This window comes from Peromyscus californicus, unplaced genomic scaffold (genome assembly GCF_007827085.1).
Source record: "Peromyscus californicus insignis strain IS unplaced genomic scaffold, ASM782708v3 Scaffold_7__1_contigs__length_154581171, whole genome shotgun sequence".
NCBI lineage: Eukaryota > Metazoa > Chordata > Mammalia > Rodentia > Cricetidae > Peromyscus > Peromyscus californicus.
The window spans coordinates 109,538,739-109,562,757 of record NW_026294595.1 but is presented as its reverse complement, the minus strand read 5'-3'; the positions used below and the strand labels follow the sequence as shown (position 1 = coordinate 109,562,757).

At 39.7% G+C, this 24,019-nt stretch overlaps 1 protein-coding gene across 2 annotated transcripts in view; it reads right to left on the bottom strand.

Annotated features, from left to right (window-relative positions):
- Plcb1 (phospholipase C beta 1) overlaps positions 1 to 24,019 on the bottom strand; it is a 714,140-nt gene that overhangs the window by 665,115 nt on the left and 25,006 nt on the right. For both annotated transcript variants that reach the window (XM_052724082.1, XM_052724081.1), the window contains exon 2: positions 20,706 to 20,783. In XM_052724082.1, coding sequence (XP_052580042.1) covers positions 20,706 to 20,783 — 78 coding nt within the window. The remainder of the gene's footprint in view (positions 1 to 20,705; positions 20,784 to 24,019) is intronic.

The window sequence follows — 24,019 nt, the reverse complement described above, 5'->3', positions numbered from 1 at the left end:
AACCCACCCACCCACTCATCCCCCCAAAAAAAGAAAAGAAAAAAGGAAAAGTCATTCATTGAACTGGTTAATAATCCCAATGTAATCAACCCTTGCTTTCCCATGTGCTCTCTGACCTCACCTCCTACTATGGCTTCCAGTCCCCATTCGCTTTGCCCAAGGCAACTGGGCTCCACTGTGCATCAAGCCCTCTCTGGCATTACAGTTCTTGCCTAGGACACATGAAGGACTGGATTCTACCCCTGGTACTGGAAAACAACAATAGAAGAAACACAGCTTCACGCTCACGATTTCTCTGCTTGGAGCATTCATCTTCTAGATAGCCAAATACCCCATGCCCTCTAACCCTCTGCTCAGAGGTCAGCTTATCAGAAATGTCTTCCCTGGCCATGTACAAAATAGCCCTTCTGACTCCTTTTTTAACTCTTCTCAAAGTCTCAGTATGCTCTGTAGTAGGCTATCCCCTCATCAGCCCTGCAAGTAGCTGCATTTTTTTATCTGTGATGGCGCTGACACACAAGAGTGCTGACATTCAGTAGATGCTCAAAAAATATGAGTGACCTACAGCCTGCACATCCCATTCATAGACGCAGCCCCAGCTTAGTGTGGTTAGAATGGTTATAGCAAACTTCTTCTTGGGAAAGAACACACCTGAAAAGAAACTGCCCTGGAATGTTGAAAGGGCAGTAACAGGTGGGATGGTTCCCAGCCAAGTAGATGCTCAAGGGCAAGTTGCCCTCTTTAACCAATCGTTACAAAATATATCAGGAGGAAGAAAGGTCCCCCTTGCAGTTCACTACAGCTTTCTACTGTCGATGGGACAAGTCCACAGATGAACATCTGGTAGGAAAGGAAATCAGTACAGTTTCTCTCATTTTAAAAAGCAAGACTTATTCTCCAGATGGCCCATGCCTTCAAGTTTCAAAACTATATGAACTATAATGAACAACAATTTGAAGAAACACATAGTGCATCCAGTGTATAGACACTAGTGACACATACCACATAATTCATGCAAGCTCAACCACAGCCTTTCAAGATCCACTATAACTATCTTCTTGTTATATATGTGAACTATGAAGTCAAGGGAGGTTAAGCCACTTGCTTCAACTGACATAGCTCAGAAGTTACAAGTCCAGGGTTCAGACCTGGGCTTTAGAATCTTCACTTTAGGCGATGCACTGCTTCAAACACACACACACACACACACACACACACACACACACACACACACACACACACATCTAAGTCAGCTCCTCTCCTAAGTAAAAAAAAAAAAAATGAACATAACTCGTGAGCAAACAGGATGGTAAAAATACAAGAAATGAATTTCAAGCACCTTACCCCAAACCTTCACTGTAAAGCTGACCTTCAGCAAAGGCCCTAGTTACCCTCACATAGGAGGGTAAAGTTAAACACAAGAAGCCAGTGCTGATCCTTGGAAATCGCATGTCTTCTGTTGTCTACGAACTTTCACAGTACACACAGATGTTTCAGAATGCAACCACCATCATTAAGAACAGGAAGTGATCTCCTGTCTCCCCCTCCTGTGTGTACCAGATCCTCTTCAGTGGTCAACATGCGGTTGGTCAACCTAGCAAAGGGAGTAATGCTGCCCTTTGAGAATGACAACATTCTGCACCCCACAAAATAGCCCGTGTTTCATCATTTGTGACCTGTAAATATAGCAATTCTGTATGTCTTAACCTAACAAACTCAGGACTTCTCTATCAACTTCCTATAACCAGTTTTTTCTATTCAGTTTTTATGTTTAGATGAAGCCGGAAATTAAAGGTCACCTGGATTTTGTGTACAGTGTGCTTTTTTAATATAATATTCTCCTCCAGGTTAAAAAGCAACAAATAAGCAAGAGCTACTCCACAGTCTATTGCCTTTGGACTTTTACATTTATTTTCCTGAGAAGTTATAGGAAATGATATGCTTTTCCCACCCTGGCCATATAAATCTAAAACTTTAAATTTGATTTAAAATAAATCTTTAAATGTTATTTTCCAATCCCAGTGTGCCCACCTACACCTTGAGAGAAACTGATTTATGCCAAATCTTACATTTGATTGTTTCCCCATTCTTACCTGCTTTTTAAATTTTATATGTGTTTTATAAGATTCAAATGTAACTACCATCGACTTGCAATCTTCTATGAAAAACACACAACCACCAATATTGTCCATTTGTCCTGACAACACTTAAGGTTCTCAATCAATTTAAGCAGACATATCTTGCTACATATCTTATATACGATAGTAAGAAGCACCAGGTAGGCACAAAACAAACAACCAAACAAAAATGATCAGCACATGAGTGTCCCACAGAATCCAGGTGGAACATAAATAAGACCATCAGAGGGACTAAGTTGGTGTTTCTCAAAATTCCATGGCAGTTTTAGAGCACGCTGATAAGCCATTAATAATAGGGAAGTTAATTCCTGTTTGCTACATCAACATCAGTGTAGAGGACCCACAGAATCCACGTGGAACGGTGACATGGCCAGGAGAGGGACATATCAGTGTCCCTCAAAACTTCGCAGGATTAGTGCACAGATACCCACAGAACCTAGGTGGAACACTGAAACTGGTCAGTAGAGGGACAAAGTCAGTATCCTCAAATTAACTGCCTCAAGCTGTCTTGACCCTAATGCCACTATTTAAATTTGAAATTTAAATATAATATGAAAGACCGGTGTCAGATACCCAAAGAGGAATCAGATATGATGCCTATTTTTAAATGGTAGACATTTAATCTCACTCTGAAGGGCCATCTGCCTGGAGACTTGGTGTAGATCAAACTATGATCTCCTTCTCAGTCTTCCATTCCTGAGGCTCAGTGGGTTGGGACCAACAACTGTCTTCATTCAGTCACGTGCATTGAGTCCTCTCTTAGTTGAGACTCCGTGATGAGTATTTTGGAGTTCCTAGTGTCTGAGCAGACACAGGAACTCCTATCATGGAGTGTATCTGACAGTTGTTAATATATCCGCTGACATTCCTTCAAAGTACCAATTTTTCAATCAGATTAGGTAGACTATGGACCAGAAATACCTTGTCTCCTGTTAGAATTCAACTTCACACTTGCCAAAAATTCTACTGAAATTAGCTAGCAGCTAGCCAAAGGAGAACTTTACTGTCTGTGCCACGCCAAGCAGTTCACAAGATTCCTGTGAAGTGCATGCGTTATTCCCATTTTACAGCCCAGATAACCAAAGCACAGACCAGCTAAGAGCCTTCTGCAGAGACACACACAGTGTTCAAGTCTGAACCAGAGTGTTGATCCATGCTCTCACACAGGGCACTGCACAAAAGCACAGTTATGGAAGCCGTGACCTAATTCTATACACACAAAGTGAGGAGATGGAGATAACACGAACTTTTCATGCTCCGCAGCTCCCTCCTCAATATACATCCACTAGATAAGGGCCTTCCGTCCCTTTCACTGCATGCCCTGTTGGCTCAGTTAGATATAAATACGCTGATGCCCGCATCTTCACAGAGCACACTCAGCTTTAAAAAGGATGAGCTCAGAGCAAGGACTGATCCTTTCGCACGCTTCATTGACAAAACCTACTGCCCTCACCCTCAGTCAAATGCGTCTGTTTCCCATCTCAGAAAAATGCTTGTGTGGCCCAGGCTACAAGAGGTTTGGAATGATTTCTACCTCTACTGTGGAAAATTTCCCGTAATCATTTTCCAGCAGTGGAGAGTCCCGAGGTTTAATTCCTATTTTCCCCACTTTTGTAAAAAAAAAAAAAAAAAAAAAAAAAAAAAAAAAAAAAAAATTGGGTTATTTCCACATTCTTAAAACAGACTTTTTTTTTAAAAAAAAAAAAAAAGACTACTGGGCACTGAAAGAAAATCACTTGAAAATCTTCAGAGGAGAGGACCAGTGAGGCAAAAAGCTGAACACAGTACAAGATTGGTACCAATTACAGTAGTTAGTTTTGTTTGTTTACTCATTTGCATTTAAGCTCTGACAAAGGAGACAAGGCAAGCATCAAACTCACCATCCTTCTGCCTCCACCTCCTGAGTGTTGGGATTATACTCCTGGCTTAGTTTGGTTCATATTACCAAAGGCTCATGTTTTCAGGCTTGACATTCTTGGGAGGTGGTGGGAACTTTAAGAAGCGTGGCCTGATGAGATGTCTTGTAATCCTTGGGGTGTGCTTTTGAGGGGGTGGGAGACCTGTAGTACCTCTGTCCCTTGCCCTTTATCCACCCATGACATGAATGGTGTTCCCTCTGCCATCCAGCTCCCTACCAGAGGCCTAAAAGCAGTGCATTTACTTGATGATGGACTGAATTTCCGAACCTGAGAGCTGTCCCAGATCTTCTCCCCTCTGTAAGTTGATTGTCTCAGGTATTTGTTATAGTGGTGGAAGCTGACTAAACAGCAAGTTGGGAGTCTCGTAAGTGACTTAACACTTCTCTGACTTATTACCAATGTCCTACCCCACCTCATTCTTCAGTAGATCTAAACACTGCCTCGTTTCCACAGTTATCACTGGGAAAATGCTAGGTTTGAATGGAGCTTGTGTCTCTACTACCCCACAGGGATCTTTTTGTTCCCTTCTGAGAATCGGTCAAGTATCTGAAGGCCAGGGTATGGAGAGAGAGACTCTACGTCTCGTCATGGAAGAGCTCTAAAGGGATATGCACAACTGGCACATATTCCTGGTTGGGACATCACATCGCCTCAATGATTTCAGATGAGGAAGGAAGCAACTGTCCTCTCTCACTGAAACAGCCCATTAACATAAGAAGATAATCTACTGATTTGAGACAATTTTTTAAAGGGCCTTTCTGGATGTGATTACATAACTGCCCACGAAGTGTTCCCCTCTATATATCTATGCCTTTTGACAAGATATTTGTGGGCTTTGTTGTGAATACATGGTATCTATTACCTTTTTACATGAATGACTTGCTCGGACATTAAAAAATCCAGAAGACTCACTGGTATGGCAACTCTATTTCTAAGGCCTTGAAGCGTCTACTCTCCTTCAGAGACTACAAGGCCAGTGCCCTCCAAGAACAGGTTGGGCCAGCCTGTTGAAAGATTCAAGACCATATGGGTCACACACCTACTGAAGCCTTGGCCATAATAGATGGCTCTTCTGTAGCCATACATCCACAACAGGCTCACTATAGAAGCTAGAAAGAGCCCAGTGGAGATCAAAAATGATCCACCAAAGCCCACACCAGAATGTCAACCCATGGAAGCATGACCCCACCCAAATGAAGAAGCAGTATTCTAGGGTACTATGTTTTAGGCCATTTTTTTCTACAGAGAAAATACTAGTAACTTCTGGGTGGTGTTTGTCTGTTTGTTTTGTTTTGTTTTTTACAAATAACTACATTACAAAAATAAAAGAGAAATAAAGTAAATATCACTTCACAGACAACATGTACATTTAAAAGGAATAACAAAGTATTACCTTCAGCCATTTCTAAAGCAAATTTATTTATATGTTCAACTATAAACCTTCTAATATATCAACCTTAGCTAAATCACTGGTTTTATTCAATTTTGAGAATGACAGTGTACCACACTGGAAATAATCTTGCTAGGTATTTTAGAGTTGTGCATTTTAATTTGTTTGCATGTATGTTTATGTTCATATACATGTGCACGTGTATAAATGCACATAAAGTCCAGAGGACAACCTATGTCAGATATCACTCCTCAGGAGCTTATTAATCTTTTTTTTTTTTAAAAAAAAAAGGTCTCTCACTGGCCTAGTATTCATCAATTAGGTTAGACTGGACCAAGGATCCACCTGTCTCTGCCTCCCCAAAGCTGGGATTATAAACACACTCCACCATGCTCAACTTTTGTATATAGGCTCTGAGGATAAACTCAACTCCTCAAGTTTGTGTTTTACTGGCCAAGTTATTTGCTCATCCCTCTTGGTCCTCAATTTGAGCAGAGAAAAATGAAGGGATTGAAGAGAATCAATTCTAAAGCCTTGTCAAATTTCAAAAGGAGAGATTTGGTGTGTTTCTGTGGGAGGAGGGGCGGGGGGACGACTTTTGTCTAAAATATTACCATTTTGACCAGATTTCTTGTAGAATAAAAACACTGCATTTCTACCAAATAACAGTCACTGGGAACCAGCACTGTGCCAGGCATAGCCTTGAGCCATGAGAACAGTAGTGAAGGGGACAGACACACATCTGTGTAAGTGGTGTGCTAGCATATGCATGGCCGCTTAGCCAATTGTACAATGACCTCTGGAATCGACTGTTAGTCCCAAGGCACTGTGGCATGAAATCCCTCATAATGGAAATCATCAGCAGTCAATACAGGAACTGAACATTGTGACTCGACTTTGTAAAATTATTTACTGTCACTAAGATGTATGGCCAAACAAGATGAAGGTCATTTACATGGGAGACCATACACTGCCTAAGCAAAGGGAAATTACTGAAATGATGTCAAGTGAAAAATAATGTGCTCCATCCCAGAAAATGGAACAAAGCATAGTTAGTGTGGCTAAAGGATGAAAGGTAAGGGGCCAGTGATCTGAGGGAGGTGGAGAAGGATGTGTTAAAAAAAAAGAAAAAGAAGAAGAAGAAGAAGAAGAAGAAGGAGAAGAAGAAGAAGAAGAAGAAGAAGAGAAGGAGGAGGAGGAGGAGAAGAAGAAGAAGAAGAAGAAGAAGAAGAAGAAGAAGAAGAAGAAGAAGAAGAAGAAGAAGAAGAAAAGAAGAAGAAGAAGAAGACTTCAGCCTAGGAAAGGGGTGCTGAAAATGCAGCAGGAGCAGGGCAGGCATGAAGCAAGAGATTACAGTGTGAATAAGAAATGCTTGTCCTCAAGTATCTCAGATGCAGGGTATTGTATAAGGAAATAAAACGAAGAGCCATGTGTCCGGGTAGTGAATGAGGTGCAGATGTGCAATCTCTGAAACGTGACCAGAGAAGGACTGCCATTTGGCTCCAGGAAAGTTGACTGAGATGAGCAGCTAGGGAGGCAGGGGAACATTACAGGGAGGCAAACTAGCTAAACATTTCCAGGAAGATGAGCTATTCATCTTCCTGAATAAGTAAGACACTGAGTTATTAAAAAAAAAAAAAAACCACCAAACCAGTAAGGATGGTAATTGGAGGAAGGATGTGGACAGAGCTCTGGTGAACATCAATTAAGAAGCAGCTGGCACTGGGCGGTGGTGGCGCCCACTTTTAATCCCAGCACTCAGGAGGCAGAGCCAGATGGATCTCTGTGAGTTCGAGGCCAGCCTGGTCTACAAAGCGAGATCAAGGACAGGCACCAAAACAACACAGAGAAACCTTGTCTTAAAAAACAGAAGGAGGAGGAGGGAGGAGGGAGGAGGGAGGAGGGAGGAGAAGGAGAAGGAGAAGGAGAAGGAGAAGGAGAAGGAGAAGGAGAAGGAGAAGGAGAAGGAGAAGGAGAAGGAGAAGGAGAAGGAGAAGAGAAGAAGAAGAAGAAGAAGAAGAAGAAGAAGAAGAAGAAGAAGAAGAAGAAGAAGAAGAAGAAGAAGAAGAAGAAGAAGAAGAAGAAGAAGAAGCAGTTGAACTCAGAGAATCACAGCTGAACTCAGAGAAAAGATCCAGGGTAAGAAGAGTTTTCATTCATTATAGAAGAGGCATGACATGGTTAATATAGGTGTACAGATCCAGTTAGAGGGGAAATACTGATAACTCAATAAAGACAGGAAATAAGCATTAATGTAAATTCATTGAGAAGCCAGGTTCCTGGACCAAAGGAGTAGAGACCACTTGGGAAATGAGATAGATAAGAGAAGGAGAGAAAGGGGGCTCTGGGGCTTCTGGAAGCAGGTGTAGGTGACCTACTACATGTTCACATTTTCTCTCTTCTACAGGAGGTTGGGGGTCACATAAAATGCTGAGGGAAGCAGGTGGTGGTTGAGATGTGGATACTAATGAATGAGCAACAGAAAGAAGGAGCCTTGGCTTTGGACACTGACAGATGGGCCTTTCACTACTCAGTAACCTTTAACCCTAGAAGAGCTACTGTACATCCTTCCTGGGTCTCAGCCATTTGGTATAAAGGAATTGAACAATTACTGTACACTAGCAGTGTGCTAGAAATAGGTAATGGCAATTGGGTAATATCCTTGACTTCGCAGGCTTCATCATCTAATGGGCAAGTGAAAGGGAATTTGACAAAATCATCACGTCACTGAAAGTACAAAGGCGAAGAAAATCATGAGGTGTTCTGTAGCACCAAAGAGAGATTCCACTCCAAACCACAAGAGTTAGAAACAGCCTTCCAAGGAAAGAACTGCTACAATTAGCTTGCATAAATTGAGTTAATTATCACACAAGCTAATTGGTGTAAAACAAGGCCACCCCATGCACATAGCCATGCTCTTTGGACTCACCAGCTTTCAGAACTGAGCCTTGAGTACCTTCTTAGAGTAATGCAGAACTGACTGAGACAATGTTTTCTGCAGGATTAGCTTCCTCACTTGACTTCCGAAAGTAGTGTGTGAGCTGTCCCAATATCCTCTTCCATAGGAACTAAATAACAAAGTCTGGATCCACTGTCAGTACCTATACCTCAGGATCTAGCCACACACACACACACACACACAAAAAGTGTATGGAGCAGGGAAAACTTCATTCTCTGGAAGATCTTAGAAACATATCACTGCAAAGAAACTGTGCACTGGCTCAGAAAAGCCATTCCAAATCCATATTCCATCCAGCAATACCCATTGAAATTTTCCACCACAATGGAAATGTTACATAATGAGGTTGCTACAAAGCACTCAACCATGGGCACTATGCCAAAGGAAATGAATTTTTCTTTTAAATGTTAGCCCAGGCTGGCCTCAAACTCGTGATCCTCCTGCCTCTGCCTCCTTCAGCAAATCCTACCAGCTGCACCACCACAACCAGCATGAATTGTAATCAAAATTAATTTTAAATTTTAATTTAAGAGCCACATATGCCTATAGAATATTGTATCAGACAGCACAATCTAGTCACTATGATGAGCAGGAGATGAAGTTAATCCTCGTTCCATAAAAGGAACACATTCAGCCTGGTGTCCCAAGTCCACCACTCTTATTTCCTTTAGATTGATGGACCAATTCAGCCTGAAATCCTTTGCCAAAGAGTCATATTTATAAATCTTACCTAGCACAATGCCACGTGAAAGTCACTTTGGAGTAACAGCCTTTTAAAGTGGAGCAGGACCCCAGGGCACATACACTTCAGATCCATATTTCAGAGACAGGGGGCAGGCTTAGAGAAACGACTGTTTTGTTGAAAACACTTAGGGGCAGGACTGAAATATGCTGACCTTCAGCCATGTTTTCCACTGAAAAACTCAATCTTTATGCCACATATTCTCACGGCTCACTGAGACGAAATTAGCAACATGCCGCAAGAAGCTTCATAGTCACTCACTTATTGAAGATTCCAGATAGGATGTTACCAGAGTGGTCTGATGTTTATGCTTAATGACCTAATGAGCATACAGGTTCTAGTAAATTAAGTAGGCTGGCCTGCTGGAGACTGGCAGATTGGATATCACATGCCCTGGCTATGACAGGCATCTGCTGTCCTGCTTTGGCCAAATGTGGCTGTAAGAGCCTGCTGGACAGTATTACTTTGTGATATTTATTGGAGAAATTTAGAATTACATATAAACTCCCTAGATTTTGAAATGTAAGAAATGCATGTGAATGCATTAAAAGCACTGTGCAAACTAAGCAAAATCTGTTTATGAATGGGTTCAACTCCCAGTTTGTAGCTTATGTAATACAGAGACACAAAGTCAGAGTAACTGAAAAGGAAAGCTTCCATAGCAGCCACTGATGAGGGTGCCAGTGTATACACCATACACACCAATTAACAGGTCTCAACTGCAACTATGTCTGAGAGCTCTCGCAAAGCCTGAAATCTGCTGGACTTATGGCCCTGGATCAAGGGGAGAACTTGGAAAAAGAGCTGGGACAAGAACCCTGGAAGAGCTGGTCACTTAACTCTGGGATATGGTGGGCAATTGCCACAGCTGCCTCTCCTCTGTGCTGTCTCCAGAGTTCCCCAAAGGAATGGAATCTCTCATCTCCCATGTTTAAGCATTTATTCACTTGCCTACTTCATGTCCCCACTGTGTGTCCATATTTCAAAGGGTCACCCTGAATCAAGCTTGTGATTGACAGCTGGAAGAATTCAGCCAACACCAAAGCTTTTTTTGTGTGCTTCATTTCTCTCCTTGATTGTGCACCAAACAGGGCTCAAGCCTATGAGAAAGCCATAATATATCTAAGGTTGCGTTTACTCTGGTATTCTAATATCTCAATATTCAAAACATAGTGCTGAAGCCGCTGTCCTCTTGCATAATGAAGCCATGCGAGAGGAACAAATGTTCACCTAAAAATAGACTCCATTATGGATAGCAGCACAGTCATTAGCTTCTTAGTTTAGCAACTAGTTCTGCCTCATAAAACTTTTCATTGAAGTCTTCATTTCACACAGGTGCACCGCATGTCATGGTGCAATTTCCAGACCACAGACCCGAAGCGGAGTTCTGCACAGTGCTGGACAGAAATCTCATGCAAAATCATCCTTGCCCTGTCAACATGCGTTGCACAAGGCAGAGTGAAAACAAAGTACCGTAATGAGAGAAATGGGGATTTGGCTTTGCCCATTTGTACTATCCAAAGATGACTAAAAGTCAGACTTCCTGCCATGTGTGAGTATTACCTGACTTCCCATGGTTTCCCTGTTTGGATGTATTTGGAAATAATGGGGAAGTTCTTATAAACTGACAAGAAATTATACAATGTTCCAACTTAACAAGATAGAGCCCGCCTTTATATTTGTAGATGAAAGTTTAGTTATAAAATTACATAATTTACAGGGTCTCGGTTGTCTTTTCTTTTAGCTGCTTTGTTTTGCTTTGTTTGTTTTGTTTGGATTGTGTGTGCTAAATATGGACCAAGGCCTTGTACATGCTAACACATACCCTGTCACTGTGACTGCCTGAGCTCTTTAAGGCCATTCTTAATATCACATTCTCATATTCAAAAGGGCAGCTAAATAAATTGTGTCCCTTTATCTAATGGAGAATCTAGCAAATAAACCCAAAGGAGCATAGGCAAGCATGGATGGGGACATTTGGTAAGCTCAGGACACAGGGATAACACCTGAGCGTTTGGGGCAATGGAAAGCTAATGAATTTTAATTAATTACAAATATAACCCCCAAATCCTATTCTGATCCAATCTTGGATATTAAGAAACATTCTAAAAATGCTATTAATTTCCTGACTTACTAAACACAATATAAGGAATATCATCCAATCATTATCAAATAATTCAGAATCTTGCCAGACCTATAGGTGAATGTTCATGCTGAGTGTTACTGCTGGTGGAAAGTAGGCCATGGCACAGACTGCTACTAAAGTAGTGTGTGCACAGCCTCTAAGTTTGCTGACTTCGTTGGTAATGCTCACCTGGGCTGTGTGATACAAACAAATGAGAAGCTTTTTTTAAATATGAAGTGCATACCACACACCAGCCCAGTAAATCAGAGTCCTCAGGGGTTGAGGGCAAACAGCAATATTCTCTGTAGTTCTCCAGTGAATTGTAATTTTCAGCCCAAAGCTGGGAATCCTTCTTCATACTCTGTCTCTTCTTGGCAAATGCACCATGCCTATTAAGGTTCTTTATTCAAACAAATCTGAGGAGGAAAGTCCTGCAGATAAACAACCTAACACATTAATCAGTTTGTTAAAAACACAAAGTGTGAAAAGCGAGGCCATATGGCCAGACTGCTCTGCTTGATTCTATTTCTGACACGACTCAAGCACACAACCAAAGATCAGTACATTACCTCCATGTGTACTTAAATTTACTTGCTTATAAATGGAGATAATTATAGCACTGACCTTCACAAGCTTATGGAAATGATTAAACAGTGTATATGTTATTATAACACAATTATATAGCTTGTAAGGTTTGTATAATACAATATACAAACATTAAAATATATAACATAATATATTGTATAATAGTATGTGTATAATATAGTATTCTAGTATACGTATAATATACAAATATTATAATACATAATGGAATATACTGAATAATAGTATATGAATATTAAAGTACATAGTATGTGTATTCACATTATCATACCATAAAAGGTCATTGGAGAACCATGTACACACTGTCTATGCCGTGAATACATACTATAAAACTATATGCTTATCTATTTAAAACACAATAATATAAACAATAAAACTCTATACTACATGTATATCTCCCCATCTCCCATTTTCTCTATTATATTGCATGTGGACAATATCACAGGTGTGTTTGCTGTTATTGGTACTAATGGTAACAATAACACTAAAGAAAATATACAAGCAAACAAACACACTAAGAACAAGCACTTTGCCAGACTTTAATTTGTATGTGAATAATGGCTTCTCAATGAACTATTTGTTCAAAGGTTGCATTTTCTCCTTTTGAAATTATTTAAATAAACAATAATGAAACATGAAAATGCAACAAAATAGATATGTAACTTGTTTTAGTCTTGTTGTGTGGTGATAAACACTTTCAATTAGTTTTACCAAAGTACAAAGAGAGGTTTGTCCTGTTGTTTAACTATAGAAAGCGCTTGATGGGACCCCATCAGTAGACTAAAACAATCTTGCCTTGGCAAGAAAATGAACCACAACAGAACCAAGAACATTCACTATCTAAGACATCTGCAGCTCAAACAAGCTAGCACAGTTTTATGTCAGTACCGTGTATCTGTCCTTTTATTTCCTACAAAGGCCAATGATTGTCCCCATAAAATAACATTGTAAACAACACACAAATGTATTTCCTCCACATATTTTTCCAATTCAATACCGCAAATCATGTTTCTATTAAAAAGAATTGAAGTCCCCCATAATAACTCCATGGTATGGAAAATATCCCATTTAATTTCTAAGACTGAGAAAAGCTAAATATAAGCAACTCATAAAACAAAGCATAATTTTGTAATTAAGTTATACGGAGAATATTGAATTTAGAATTAAAGCCAGAGTGCCACCATATTTCTAGATTCCGTGTATCATTTGCATGTGTGTTGCTATTGTTGTTCCCATAAGGACACACAGTGATAGTGTCATAACAATTCTATTATACTGGAAAATGATAGCAAAGAAATGGTCATGATGCCATTTCATCATAACTACAGTGATTTTAAAATACACTTCACGAAACTGTGCTTCATTCAAAATTCTATCAAAATGTCATGAATTACCATCCACCAAGGATTTGCAAAAGATTCCAATCTAATAACATGTACACTTAAGTTGTGTCTACAAACACTAAGCCTGAGTAACACCTGTCTTTCCTGTCCTAGCCAGTATTTCTGGAAGTGAAAATCGAGGGGAGGTTCTCGCAGTGAGAAGATGGTGTTGATAGCAATGGCACTTGATGGGAAATTGAATTGATGAGTAGGAAGATTGCCTGCTCCTAGCAATCTGACTTGTGACTGTTTGCTTATGCTCAGAATCCTAATTTCTAAGAATCAATTCAGTTGTGGATGAGAAACAGTGCCTGGTACCAATATAACTGTGATAATCCTAAAACGATTATCTTAGGAAAAAGATACAGGCAACTCTGCAGCATCCGAGTCTCCTAGAAGATATTAGTACCATTTTCTCTATCAACGACCTCTAAATCATCTTAAAGCTTATTCCATAAGATACTTCAAATCCCCTATGGTCTAGAAAACTTTCACCTATGTTGTAGTATTTATTAGCAAACATCCTCAGAGGAAACATCTTCCTGGCAATAAACTCCTTCTTTCGCCTTCCATGGCTCAGTTCCCAAAACATTATGAAATGTAAACATAAACAAACATCTTGTTTGTCCAACAAGCCCCAAGCTTCCATGCTCTAGATCAAAAGACCACAATAAGTCTGAATAGAAAGCAGGTCACTGTTACCAAGAAGAAAAAAGGGAATAAGAATGCAAACATACATAAATGGCAACTTGGCTTTCAGAGCAGCACATTTATGGTCCCTAACAATGCATTAGGAACTATTGTGTAGCCAGAGATTGTTTATAGCAAAAGTCATCACAAAGAACTAGGTGTTCACAAAGTAGTAGGCATGATGTTATTATTCACAGTGAACTTTCATACCAAACCTAACTCAGCAATACTTTTCTCATGGATGAGCAAAGCATGGCCTAGACAGTTACTGAGGTAATTTGTTAAACATACATCAGACTCAGAACCCAAAGGCACATCTGCCACAGCAATATAAATTGCTACTGTTTAGGAAAATCAGCCATGGCTTAAAGTAATGGCTCTTAACTAAGGAATACCTTTAACACTCTCAATCGGGAGGCATCTACACTAACCTGATCAGTATTACATACCCATAATAATACATCCCTAGACAAGGATTATAATGAAAACAGTACTTTAGAAGTCACTCTAAGATATAGTGGGAGTGAGACAGAAAGAGAAGAAAGCCCTATAGCGAGGGTGTTTTCAAACCAGCTAACAACAAAGTGGGTGGGCGTTATTCTACAGGAGCGTTTTAGGAATTAACATTCTGCATGCACCTCTGAGTTTTCCTGCCCAAGAGGAGGTACAGCTGTGATATGTACCCATCAGATATCATTGGTTAAGGTGAGTGTGCTACTCACCAGACCCTGAGAAGCTACAGAGGATGCAAAGTGACTTCTAACGGTTGAGGGGAAAAGTAAAAGGATATAGATGCTGACTAGACACTGGAACACATCCAGGGTCCTATGGAGGGGCAATGACCAGGTAGTGCACTTGACACTGCTTCTATCTTCATTGACAGTGGAGATGGACAGACAGAGGAGACAGAGGAAAGCACTGGCCACAGGTGATATCAGTTAGTCTGCAGCAGCTGGTCCTCTGCTTTGGGCCAGGGAAGAATGGCCATCATGTCAATTGTGCTGCTTGCTAAGGTAATTTCATTTATTGTTTCAGCCTCCAGGAAAAGTCCACAGATAAAATGAGCAACCTTCATCCCTTAATCAGATCTTTATGTTCAAGCATGCTGTAAGTTCTGGAATACCGCATGAAAGGCCAGAAGTGATGTCCCTGGAATGGACTCAACTCGTGTCTCCCAAAGAGGAAGCCCACTGCCAAGTGGTCCATCCTGAAGCATGTGCCCACCGTTCTTTATGGAGGCCAAACTGGTTTCTTCATAGGAAACCACATAATTTTTTTGGTGAGGTTTATGATTCATCATCTAAAATATTTCCTAGCTCTGGACTCCTGTTTTAAAAATATCACCGTGGCTTATGTAAATATTTAACTTCTAAACTTTTCATTTGAACTCTGTATAGAAATCTCAGATTACAAGAGAAGGGTATCTACAGTTGACATTTATAGAAACGCCAGTCATTGGCACTCTCTACAAGGGGCCCACAGACTGTTTCAAGGCCTAGAGGAGGAAAGAGTAGCAGATGGAGCAGGGAGCAGAGTCAGTCTCTCTCATGCAGCTTCCAAGAAATGACTGACTATGCAGGCATAGATGTATGCCACAATCTAGATCATGGGTAAACAGAAGGGGTGGTGCCTGCTCAACCAGAAAGCGCAAAAGGCAGAAGGTAACTAAGAAAGAAGCAGGAACGACAACTGAGAAGTTCAGAGGCACTGCCATCTTGAGCTATTCACTTCAGGTATGACAACAGGGTGTCAGCTCAGTCCACTGCCTTTGCAGTCCCACGTGCCTTTCACATCCTAAAACAGGAAGAAGGCCCCAAAGCAAATGGTGCCATGGAGTGCTACCCTCACTGGCTACAACTAGAAAGTAGAGAGCCACCAACCCATAGGATGACCTATTTGAAGAAATCAAATTAAGAACTCCATCCCCTGCCATTCATCAGTATCCATTACCTGTGAATTCCCAACCACAATTAATAGTAATGATAGCAGTAAGGATGATGAGTCAGAACAAAAGGAAACAAAGAAAAGTTGAAATGAGACTCCATCAAACTTTAAGACTTCAAGCCATCTTTTGCCATGCATGAATTAGATGCTGGGGAATTCAAGACAAGCCACAGACAGAAGAATGTATTTGCAAGATTCACAACAACTATTATACGAGAGCAGGGGATGTAGCAAATAACCCAGAACAGAAACGGCCAGTAATGACTGAAAATATGCCCAGTATCTTGGCAAATCCAGTTAGAGCAGAGGAAAACATAGATCCAACAGTTGCATCCGTCAGGCAAAAGTTGAAATGTTTCCTAACAGTGTTGATTGGGGTATGAGAAAACAGTTTTTCTCACATAAGATTATGTAGGTATAAACAATGGTAAAGCCAAAGACTAAAATTTAAGATATGTAAAGCTTTCAAGCAGCAATGATACTTGTAAGTATTTCCCTTGGGGATGCCCTGACCCACATACCCACAGAGACAGAGCATCAAGCTGGCCATTACTCTGTGTTATAGGAGGTTTGCTGTTGCCCCAAATTAGAAACAAACACCAAAACCCCATCAATGGGAACTTTACTTTTAAATATGTTTGCAATCCAATATTAGAACACAATAGAGCAAATGAAAAGAAGGGGTGGATTCATACATGAACATCTCTAAGACATCCTGTGAAGTCAAAAGCAAGTTTTGAAACAGCAAAAATAACATAACAGGATAAAATGGATTTGAACAAAACAAAATGCAATATTTCCACAGTTATGCATGTTCAAATTCATGAAGGAAACCCAGGAATAAACCAGAAAGATGATACTCATTTCTGACTGGAAAACAAACAAACAAACAAACAAACTAGGATTGGGGTTATCAGATTATCAGATAATGTTGAAGACATTTATACTGCTTTACTCTCTTACTAAAAGGAAATTACTATGCATTAAAAAAATCTGTATCAAAATACAGTAGAATGCTTTTCCCTCCCATTCCTTTTAAATCTTATGTAATTTCCCTCCCTTCCCCAAAGCTCCTCTTTTGGGGAAAGAAGCAAGGATTTATTGAACTTTCTTGAGCTTCCTAGATCGGAACTAAACTGGTTTTATTTTTATATCAAACTTGGCACAGAATCAGGGCATCAAATTGCAAGACAACATTCTCCTGTGTCACAGTCTAGATAGGAGTTTGTGGGTTCTTCTATGTTGACCCTTTTCTCAGAGTCTCATAGTGACGTGGATTTTGTAGCTAGCACTCCCTGTTATGAGTGCCAGTGTCCTGTGGTGTAGACTAATGCAGGCAACCTCTTTGGTACTTGGGGTGGGCAGGACTTCTTCTCACTCATCACTTATAAATAAACGCATCCTTCTTACATACTCTACACTTACACCCGAAAAACCACTGTGCTTAAAATAAAATAATCATATTCAGTAACTTGTTTTTTGCTAATTGTATGCAATAAACTTTATAGAACCAACAGTAAGTGGAAAAACTGTCAAAATAAGTCCAGCAATGGAACAAACTATGAACGTTTATGGCTAAAAGTGATATTCACATTCATCTGCTTGCACTAACCCAAATATCCTGTCCATGTTTCACTAAACACATTTCAGCTCTCTGAAAATGACTGCCAGTTCTGGTTTTTAACTCTGAACTGTATCATCGGTGCTGTCTGTCTTCTTTGTCACCTACCATTTCTATGGGGACAAGTCAAAGGAGCGGTTGGGTAAGGCAGAATTGCATTGTCTACAGGAGGAAGCCAGTGGCTTGAAAACAGTGGCTATGGGACAAGGTGCTGTGCAGTCATGACAAGAAATGGACACACATTAGATACCATGAATGTGAGGGGTTCCTTCCAGAGCTCTGCAAGGCAAACTCTTATAACCAAGGCGCTCTTCAACCACGCATCTTGCCTGTGAGCACAGGAGCCTCCCTGTGATTACTAATCAAGGTGCTACCGCACAAGCTTCGTGGAGCAAAGGCAGAGCATGTTGGGGGATGACTGAGAAAGACAAGGCATCTCATATTAAATACCAAGGCAAGTTTCCCAAGCATGGAAAACAAATGTGTAAACTCAAATGGTAACCTCAAAAGTATTATATTGTTTTCCCTGATATCTCTGTAACACAGATGACAGATTCTTAAGACTAATTGCCAAAAGAAAAAAAAAAGATACCTGAAACAAGTAGTCCTCTAAGGAGCATCACGACTGCACCCCTCAGCCCAGTTCCTTCAAAGGATCTTATCCACAACCTCAACTGCAAGCCTGGCGTGCTGCCCTCTGTTTGTGTGCACAGTTTGTCCGGCCTACATCGACTCTAATGCATTGTTTACAGTCGTCCAAGACCAAAATGGGGATACATCACTTGATCTGGTTCCAAGACTGGGATTAGAGCCAGAAAGAAAATGACAAACTTGAAAATGTGGTAAGTTTCTTTTATTATTATTTTCTTAAATCCTCTGGTCTTTTAGAGCCTAAGATATATGATCCTTGACCAAAAAATAAACCTCTAAACTGATAAATGACTGAGGAACGACTTAAAGATCTAAGAAGTAAAAAGTAAAATTTACCATGTCTTGACTAACATCTATAAGAGAAAAAGCAATAAAGAGACAGAAGAAATCCCTTGCCTTCCCCCATTCTTTGTTCCCATTGGTTATAAACAGCATTGTGACCAAGAAGGAAAGGCTGGTATAAAACAAAGATATTTTCTACACTTAAAATATGCCTGGGTCAAAATATTGGGCTCCTAGAACAACAGAGATGCATCAAAGAGCCTTTGGCCCTACCCCCTTCTCTTCTACAAGCAAAGAAATGTTTATGATTGGTCTTCTAGTAGAGCTTAACTGAGTTGCCATGAATTATTTAAAAAACCCAAAATATCTTCTGTTGCTTTTATGGAAATTTGATTTACAGGTTAAAAAAATCAAACTGACAGTTTGGTCTCTTGTACAAGCACCCAACCTTTCAAAATGCTCTAGGCATTATAAATAAATCTTTCACAAATATAGCTGTGACTGTTCTAAAAATAGTCTTTAGGGGTGAAAAAAAAAACTCTTTCAAGCCATTGTTTTATACATAACAGCAGGAAACCAAACAGAATGTCTAAACCAATGTGATTAACACACCCAGTAACAAACATGAACATTAAGTATGAACTCTTACCCACACATAATTTTTGACACTGGCCTAAGTTCTATGGTTTACAATCACATCTATGACCATAGAAGCTTTCAGAACACACAGACAGTAGTTAGATATAACTCTAGGACCATTAGGGTAGAATTTGCTTCTTGAGAGATTGGGAGCTGGCCAGTTCACGGCTAGCCTTGAAACTAGGTACTAACTTTTCAGTATGGAAAACTCTGAAAGGACCCACACTCCAAGGATGAAGCTGCCTAGGCCAGTTACAACCTGTGCTCACAAGTGTAAAAAGATGCCCAAGGCCCAGCCTAAGACCCATTGTCCAAAAACTCTGGGTACCTGGGCTATGACACGGTGTTTCAAAAACTAATATTTGAACCCCATCATACAGTAATTGAGGAGTCCCTAGTTTTCTAATACCATTCCGTTAGTATTGCTTCCTATTGGTTTATAAATGCATTTAGTGCTCTCAAAAACAACAACAACAAAAAGAAACTTCCTCTTCAAATATCAATACTTAGAGGACCCAAACAGTCTACATACTGGGCCTCTTAGGTGTCAGTGATTATTGAAACAATAGCCACTTCCTATGAATATTCTTATCTAACTGCCCACTAAACCTCAAAGAAATCTTATGGTCTGAAGACAGTTTTTAATAATTCAATATGGAATTATCAACTGGCTTTATCAAAACTAAACTACTGAATTCTTAGTATTTGGGGCAGAAAGCTAATGTGGGAAGATTCTTGAAAACTCAATAAAAAGGTTAAAGGAATCTTAGCTTTAATTTTAACACTGCTCTAGTCTATTCTCTGTTGCTATGATAAACACCATGACCAAAAGCAACCTGGGGGATGGTTTATTTGGCTTATGGATTAGAATATATAACCAAGGAAAACCAAGGCAGGAACTCAAGGAAGGAACCTGGAATCAGGAATGGAAGCAGAGTCCACAGAGGAACACTGTTTACTGGTTTGATGCTAGGCTCAACTGTTTGTCTACCTTTCTTACATAGGCAGACCCACCTGCCTAGAAATAGTACTGCCTATAGGGAGCCTGACTCTACTACATCAAATGAAGTGATATATATGTCCCATAGACATGTCCACAGGACAATGAAAGAGGCAATTCCTAAACTGAGATTCCCTCTCCTGAAGTGTATCAAGTTGACAACCACAATTGGCCATCACAAACATGAATAAATTATCAAGGCCAAACCAGGCTACTACTGGGAGAACTGTTAATTATAGCACAGAGAGAAGAGAGAAAAAAATGACTGACTGTTGAACCTTTCATCATTAAGGTCAAAAGGAATTGTCTCATCATCTTTCTTCATTCTGAATTAGAAGGGAGTTAAATCAATGAAAGTCCAGGATTGTGTTCACCAAATGCAATCCACAAGCCTGAGTTTTTGCCTTAAACAGAAAACAATTATTCTAGGATCTAGTGAATCCACCATTTCACACAAGCATCCATGAAAGGTCCTAAGGCCTTTAGCCTGAGTTTCTGGAAGTAGAATCAATAAACACCACAAAAGGTGGTCTGTTAAATGGGTAGACTTACCTAGAAAGTAAACAATTACTTTATAAGTAACCAACAGAATAATGTAAGGAGGACATCTTATCTCTTACCTTATTTTGATCTGTCCAGTAAAAGAAAAATCCCTGAGGATCAGTCCTCAAAATAATTGGAGTCACAATAGTGGAGTCCTAGAAAATGGAAAAAGAAAGCATGCATATCAATTCATGACCTGTGGGAAGCTACTGAAGAAGCAATAATTCATAAGTGATTTTCTAAGGTTATTAATTATTAAGAAAAGTTTAAAGCAAAGTAGACATGGTAATGTTTAACTGCATGAAATTATTAATGATAAAAGTGATTGCTTTGCAAGCATGAGGACCCCAGTTCAAATCCCTACAACCTACATAAAGGCAGGTTTACGGTCACAGATGACTGTTACACCAGTGCTCCTGAGGCAATACGGGAGCAGGTACAAGAAAATCCCCAGAAGTCCCTGGGTCAGTCAACCTGGTGTAAACAGCAGTGAACAACAAAGAGATCTTGTTCCAAAGATGGCAGGAAGTGAGGACTGACACCCAATGCTGTCCTTTGACCTCCACACAAACATCATGGTATGTGTAAACACTTGCAAATACACAATCACATACATACTCATGCGCCAAAAGTTTATTGGATCCAGACCTGACAGAGTTAAGCAATAATCAGAGCATCTTCACCTAACTGGATAAGAAAGATAGTCATGCACGCGTTTATTAAGACAAAATTTGAAAGACATTGGCATATTTTGTGTTAGAAAACTATATTAAGATTTCCAAATAATGTTAACACTAACCATCATTATGTATTTCATCTAATTAAGGTTAATTAAAATCCATGCTTGAGGATAATATTTTAAATTACATTTGCTCCATAAAATGATTTTTAATTGTACCAAAGAAAGTAAGCATAGCATTAGGGCATTGCTGTTTCCAAGGTAACAGTAAATAAGGCCATCTTTCATATATTTGGAAAGGTACATACAAAAATTGTTGAAGATTTAAGTTTCATATACTAATCTAAAAGATCATAGGCAAACAGTACTCTGAATTTAGCAGCATGAGTGTAAGAAGCTAGGCTGCTTTCATTGTATTATGACAGCTAACATTGTTGAGATGTGTTCTGTTCTGCCTATAATATCCAACAATATTTACTTCTTACACACAGGCGTGTACACACACACACACACACAAATATGGACTTTAGGGATTTTTAAAAATTAAATAAAACTATATCATTTCCCTTTCCCTTTTCTCCACACACCCTAATTTCAACCTGTTCCAATTCAAATTCATGTCCTCTTTGTCTTTACTTGTTGCACATATGTATAAGTGCATTTAGATATGTATATATGTATATATACATATATGTGTGTATGTATTTACACACACACAACCTGCTGAGTTCATTTAGTGTTCCTTGTGTGTATACGGTTTCAGGGATGACCACTTGGTATTGGACAATTAATTAGGGGGCTCATCCCTGGGGAAGACTAATTCTGCCTCTCTCAGCAGTCATTAGTTGCTTATAGATCTTTGTCTAGGGTGGGATCCCATGAGATTTTCCACTCCCACATGAGCATGTTTAGTGGCAAACTGAAATACTCAGGCCTCTACAGAAAATACATTTTTGCATTTTTTCTTTTACTATTTTGAGATCATAATTACATCATTTCCCCCTTCCCTCTCCTCCCTTGAAGCCCTCCCATATACCTCTCTCTGCTCTTTTTCAAAATCATGGCCTCTTTTTTCATTCATTGTTACATACATGTATTCTTATGTAAGCATGTATGTGTATACATATATATATGTATACACACATATATTCATACACACACATATATATATACATACATACATACATACATCCCTAAATATAAATTGCTCAGCCTGCATAATTTTACTCAAATGTGTATTTTCAGGGTTGATAATTTGGTATTGGATGGCCAACTGTAGTGCTCTTCCCAGAAAAAGACTATCTTTCCCACTCTCAGCATTCCTTAGCTGTCTATAGTTCTTTGTGTAGGGCTGAAGGGGCTTAACTGCCACTTTATTGTTTTGTGTGTTTGTTTTCAAGATTGTAATGTAATTACAATATTTCTTCTGTAAACAAATTTCTAAATTGTCTTGTTAAATCAAAAAACATGGAGCCAAATATAGGGGTGAAAATGTTAGATCAGGGAAATAGGGAAAGCCATCAGCCAACCTCGCCTCACCAACTCTGCAGCTTCCAAAAGCAAGTTACTTCCTGTCTACCCAGGCTTTATATGCCTTGCTTTTCTGCCCTCTCATTGGCTCTCTTAACCCAGCTACCTCACTTTCTCTTCTTACACAGCTCTGTCACTTTCTGTCTGTCTGTACAGACCTCCAGGCCTCTATGGTTGGTACTGGGATTAAAGGCATGTGACGCCATGCCTGGCTCTGTTCCCTAGTGTGGCCTTGAACACACAGAGATCCTGCCTACTAAGAGATAGGATTAAGGGCATGTACTATCACTGCCTGACTTCTTTGATTACTTAAAATGGCTTGCTATTTCCTCTGATCTCCAGGCAAACTTTATTAAAGCACAAATAAAATATCACCACAGTCTTCCTTTCCTTTCTTTCTTCCAAATCCTCACATATACTCCTCACTACGCTTTCAAATTTCATGCCTCTTTTTTTTTCAATTGTTATTGCATGCATGTTGTGGAATAATCTTTTTGTATATTATGAAGATGTATTACTCTCATTGGTTTAATAAAGAGCTAAATGGCCAATAGCTAGGGAGGAAGAGGTTAGGCAGGACTTGTGGACAGGGAGAGAGTGCTGGAATGAAAAATGGCAGAGTCACCAGGAGACACAGGGAGAAGCAAAATGAACATGCTATGCTGAAAAGGTAACAAGCCATGTGATGGTACATAAAATATATGGGTTAATTTAAGTTGTAAGAGCTTAGTAACAATCCTACACTAGCAGCCAAGCATTTATAATTAATAACAAGTCTCTGTGTGCTTATTTGGGAGCTGGCTGGCTGGCTGATGGGACAGAAAATTATATCTACACATGTATATATGTACTTCTATATACATATATACAATAAATACTGCCTATTGAGTCCACATAATGTTACTTGTATGTATGCTTTCAGGGCTGATTGTTTTGCATGAGACAATCAATTGGTGTGCTCTTTCCTGGGGAGGACCACCTCTCCCACTCCTAGCTTTCCTCAGTTACTTGTTGTTCTTTGTGCAGAGTGAAGCCCCATCCAGTTTGGAATATTCATTGTTGTTTTCATTGTTCAGCTCACATTTAGGCAGTCTTGTGAAAACATGGTTATTGAAGGAGAATCTACAAGTGCTAATTTACTAAACCAGCAAAATCCCTAACAATCTACAAACATTTGTCCTT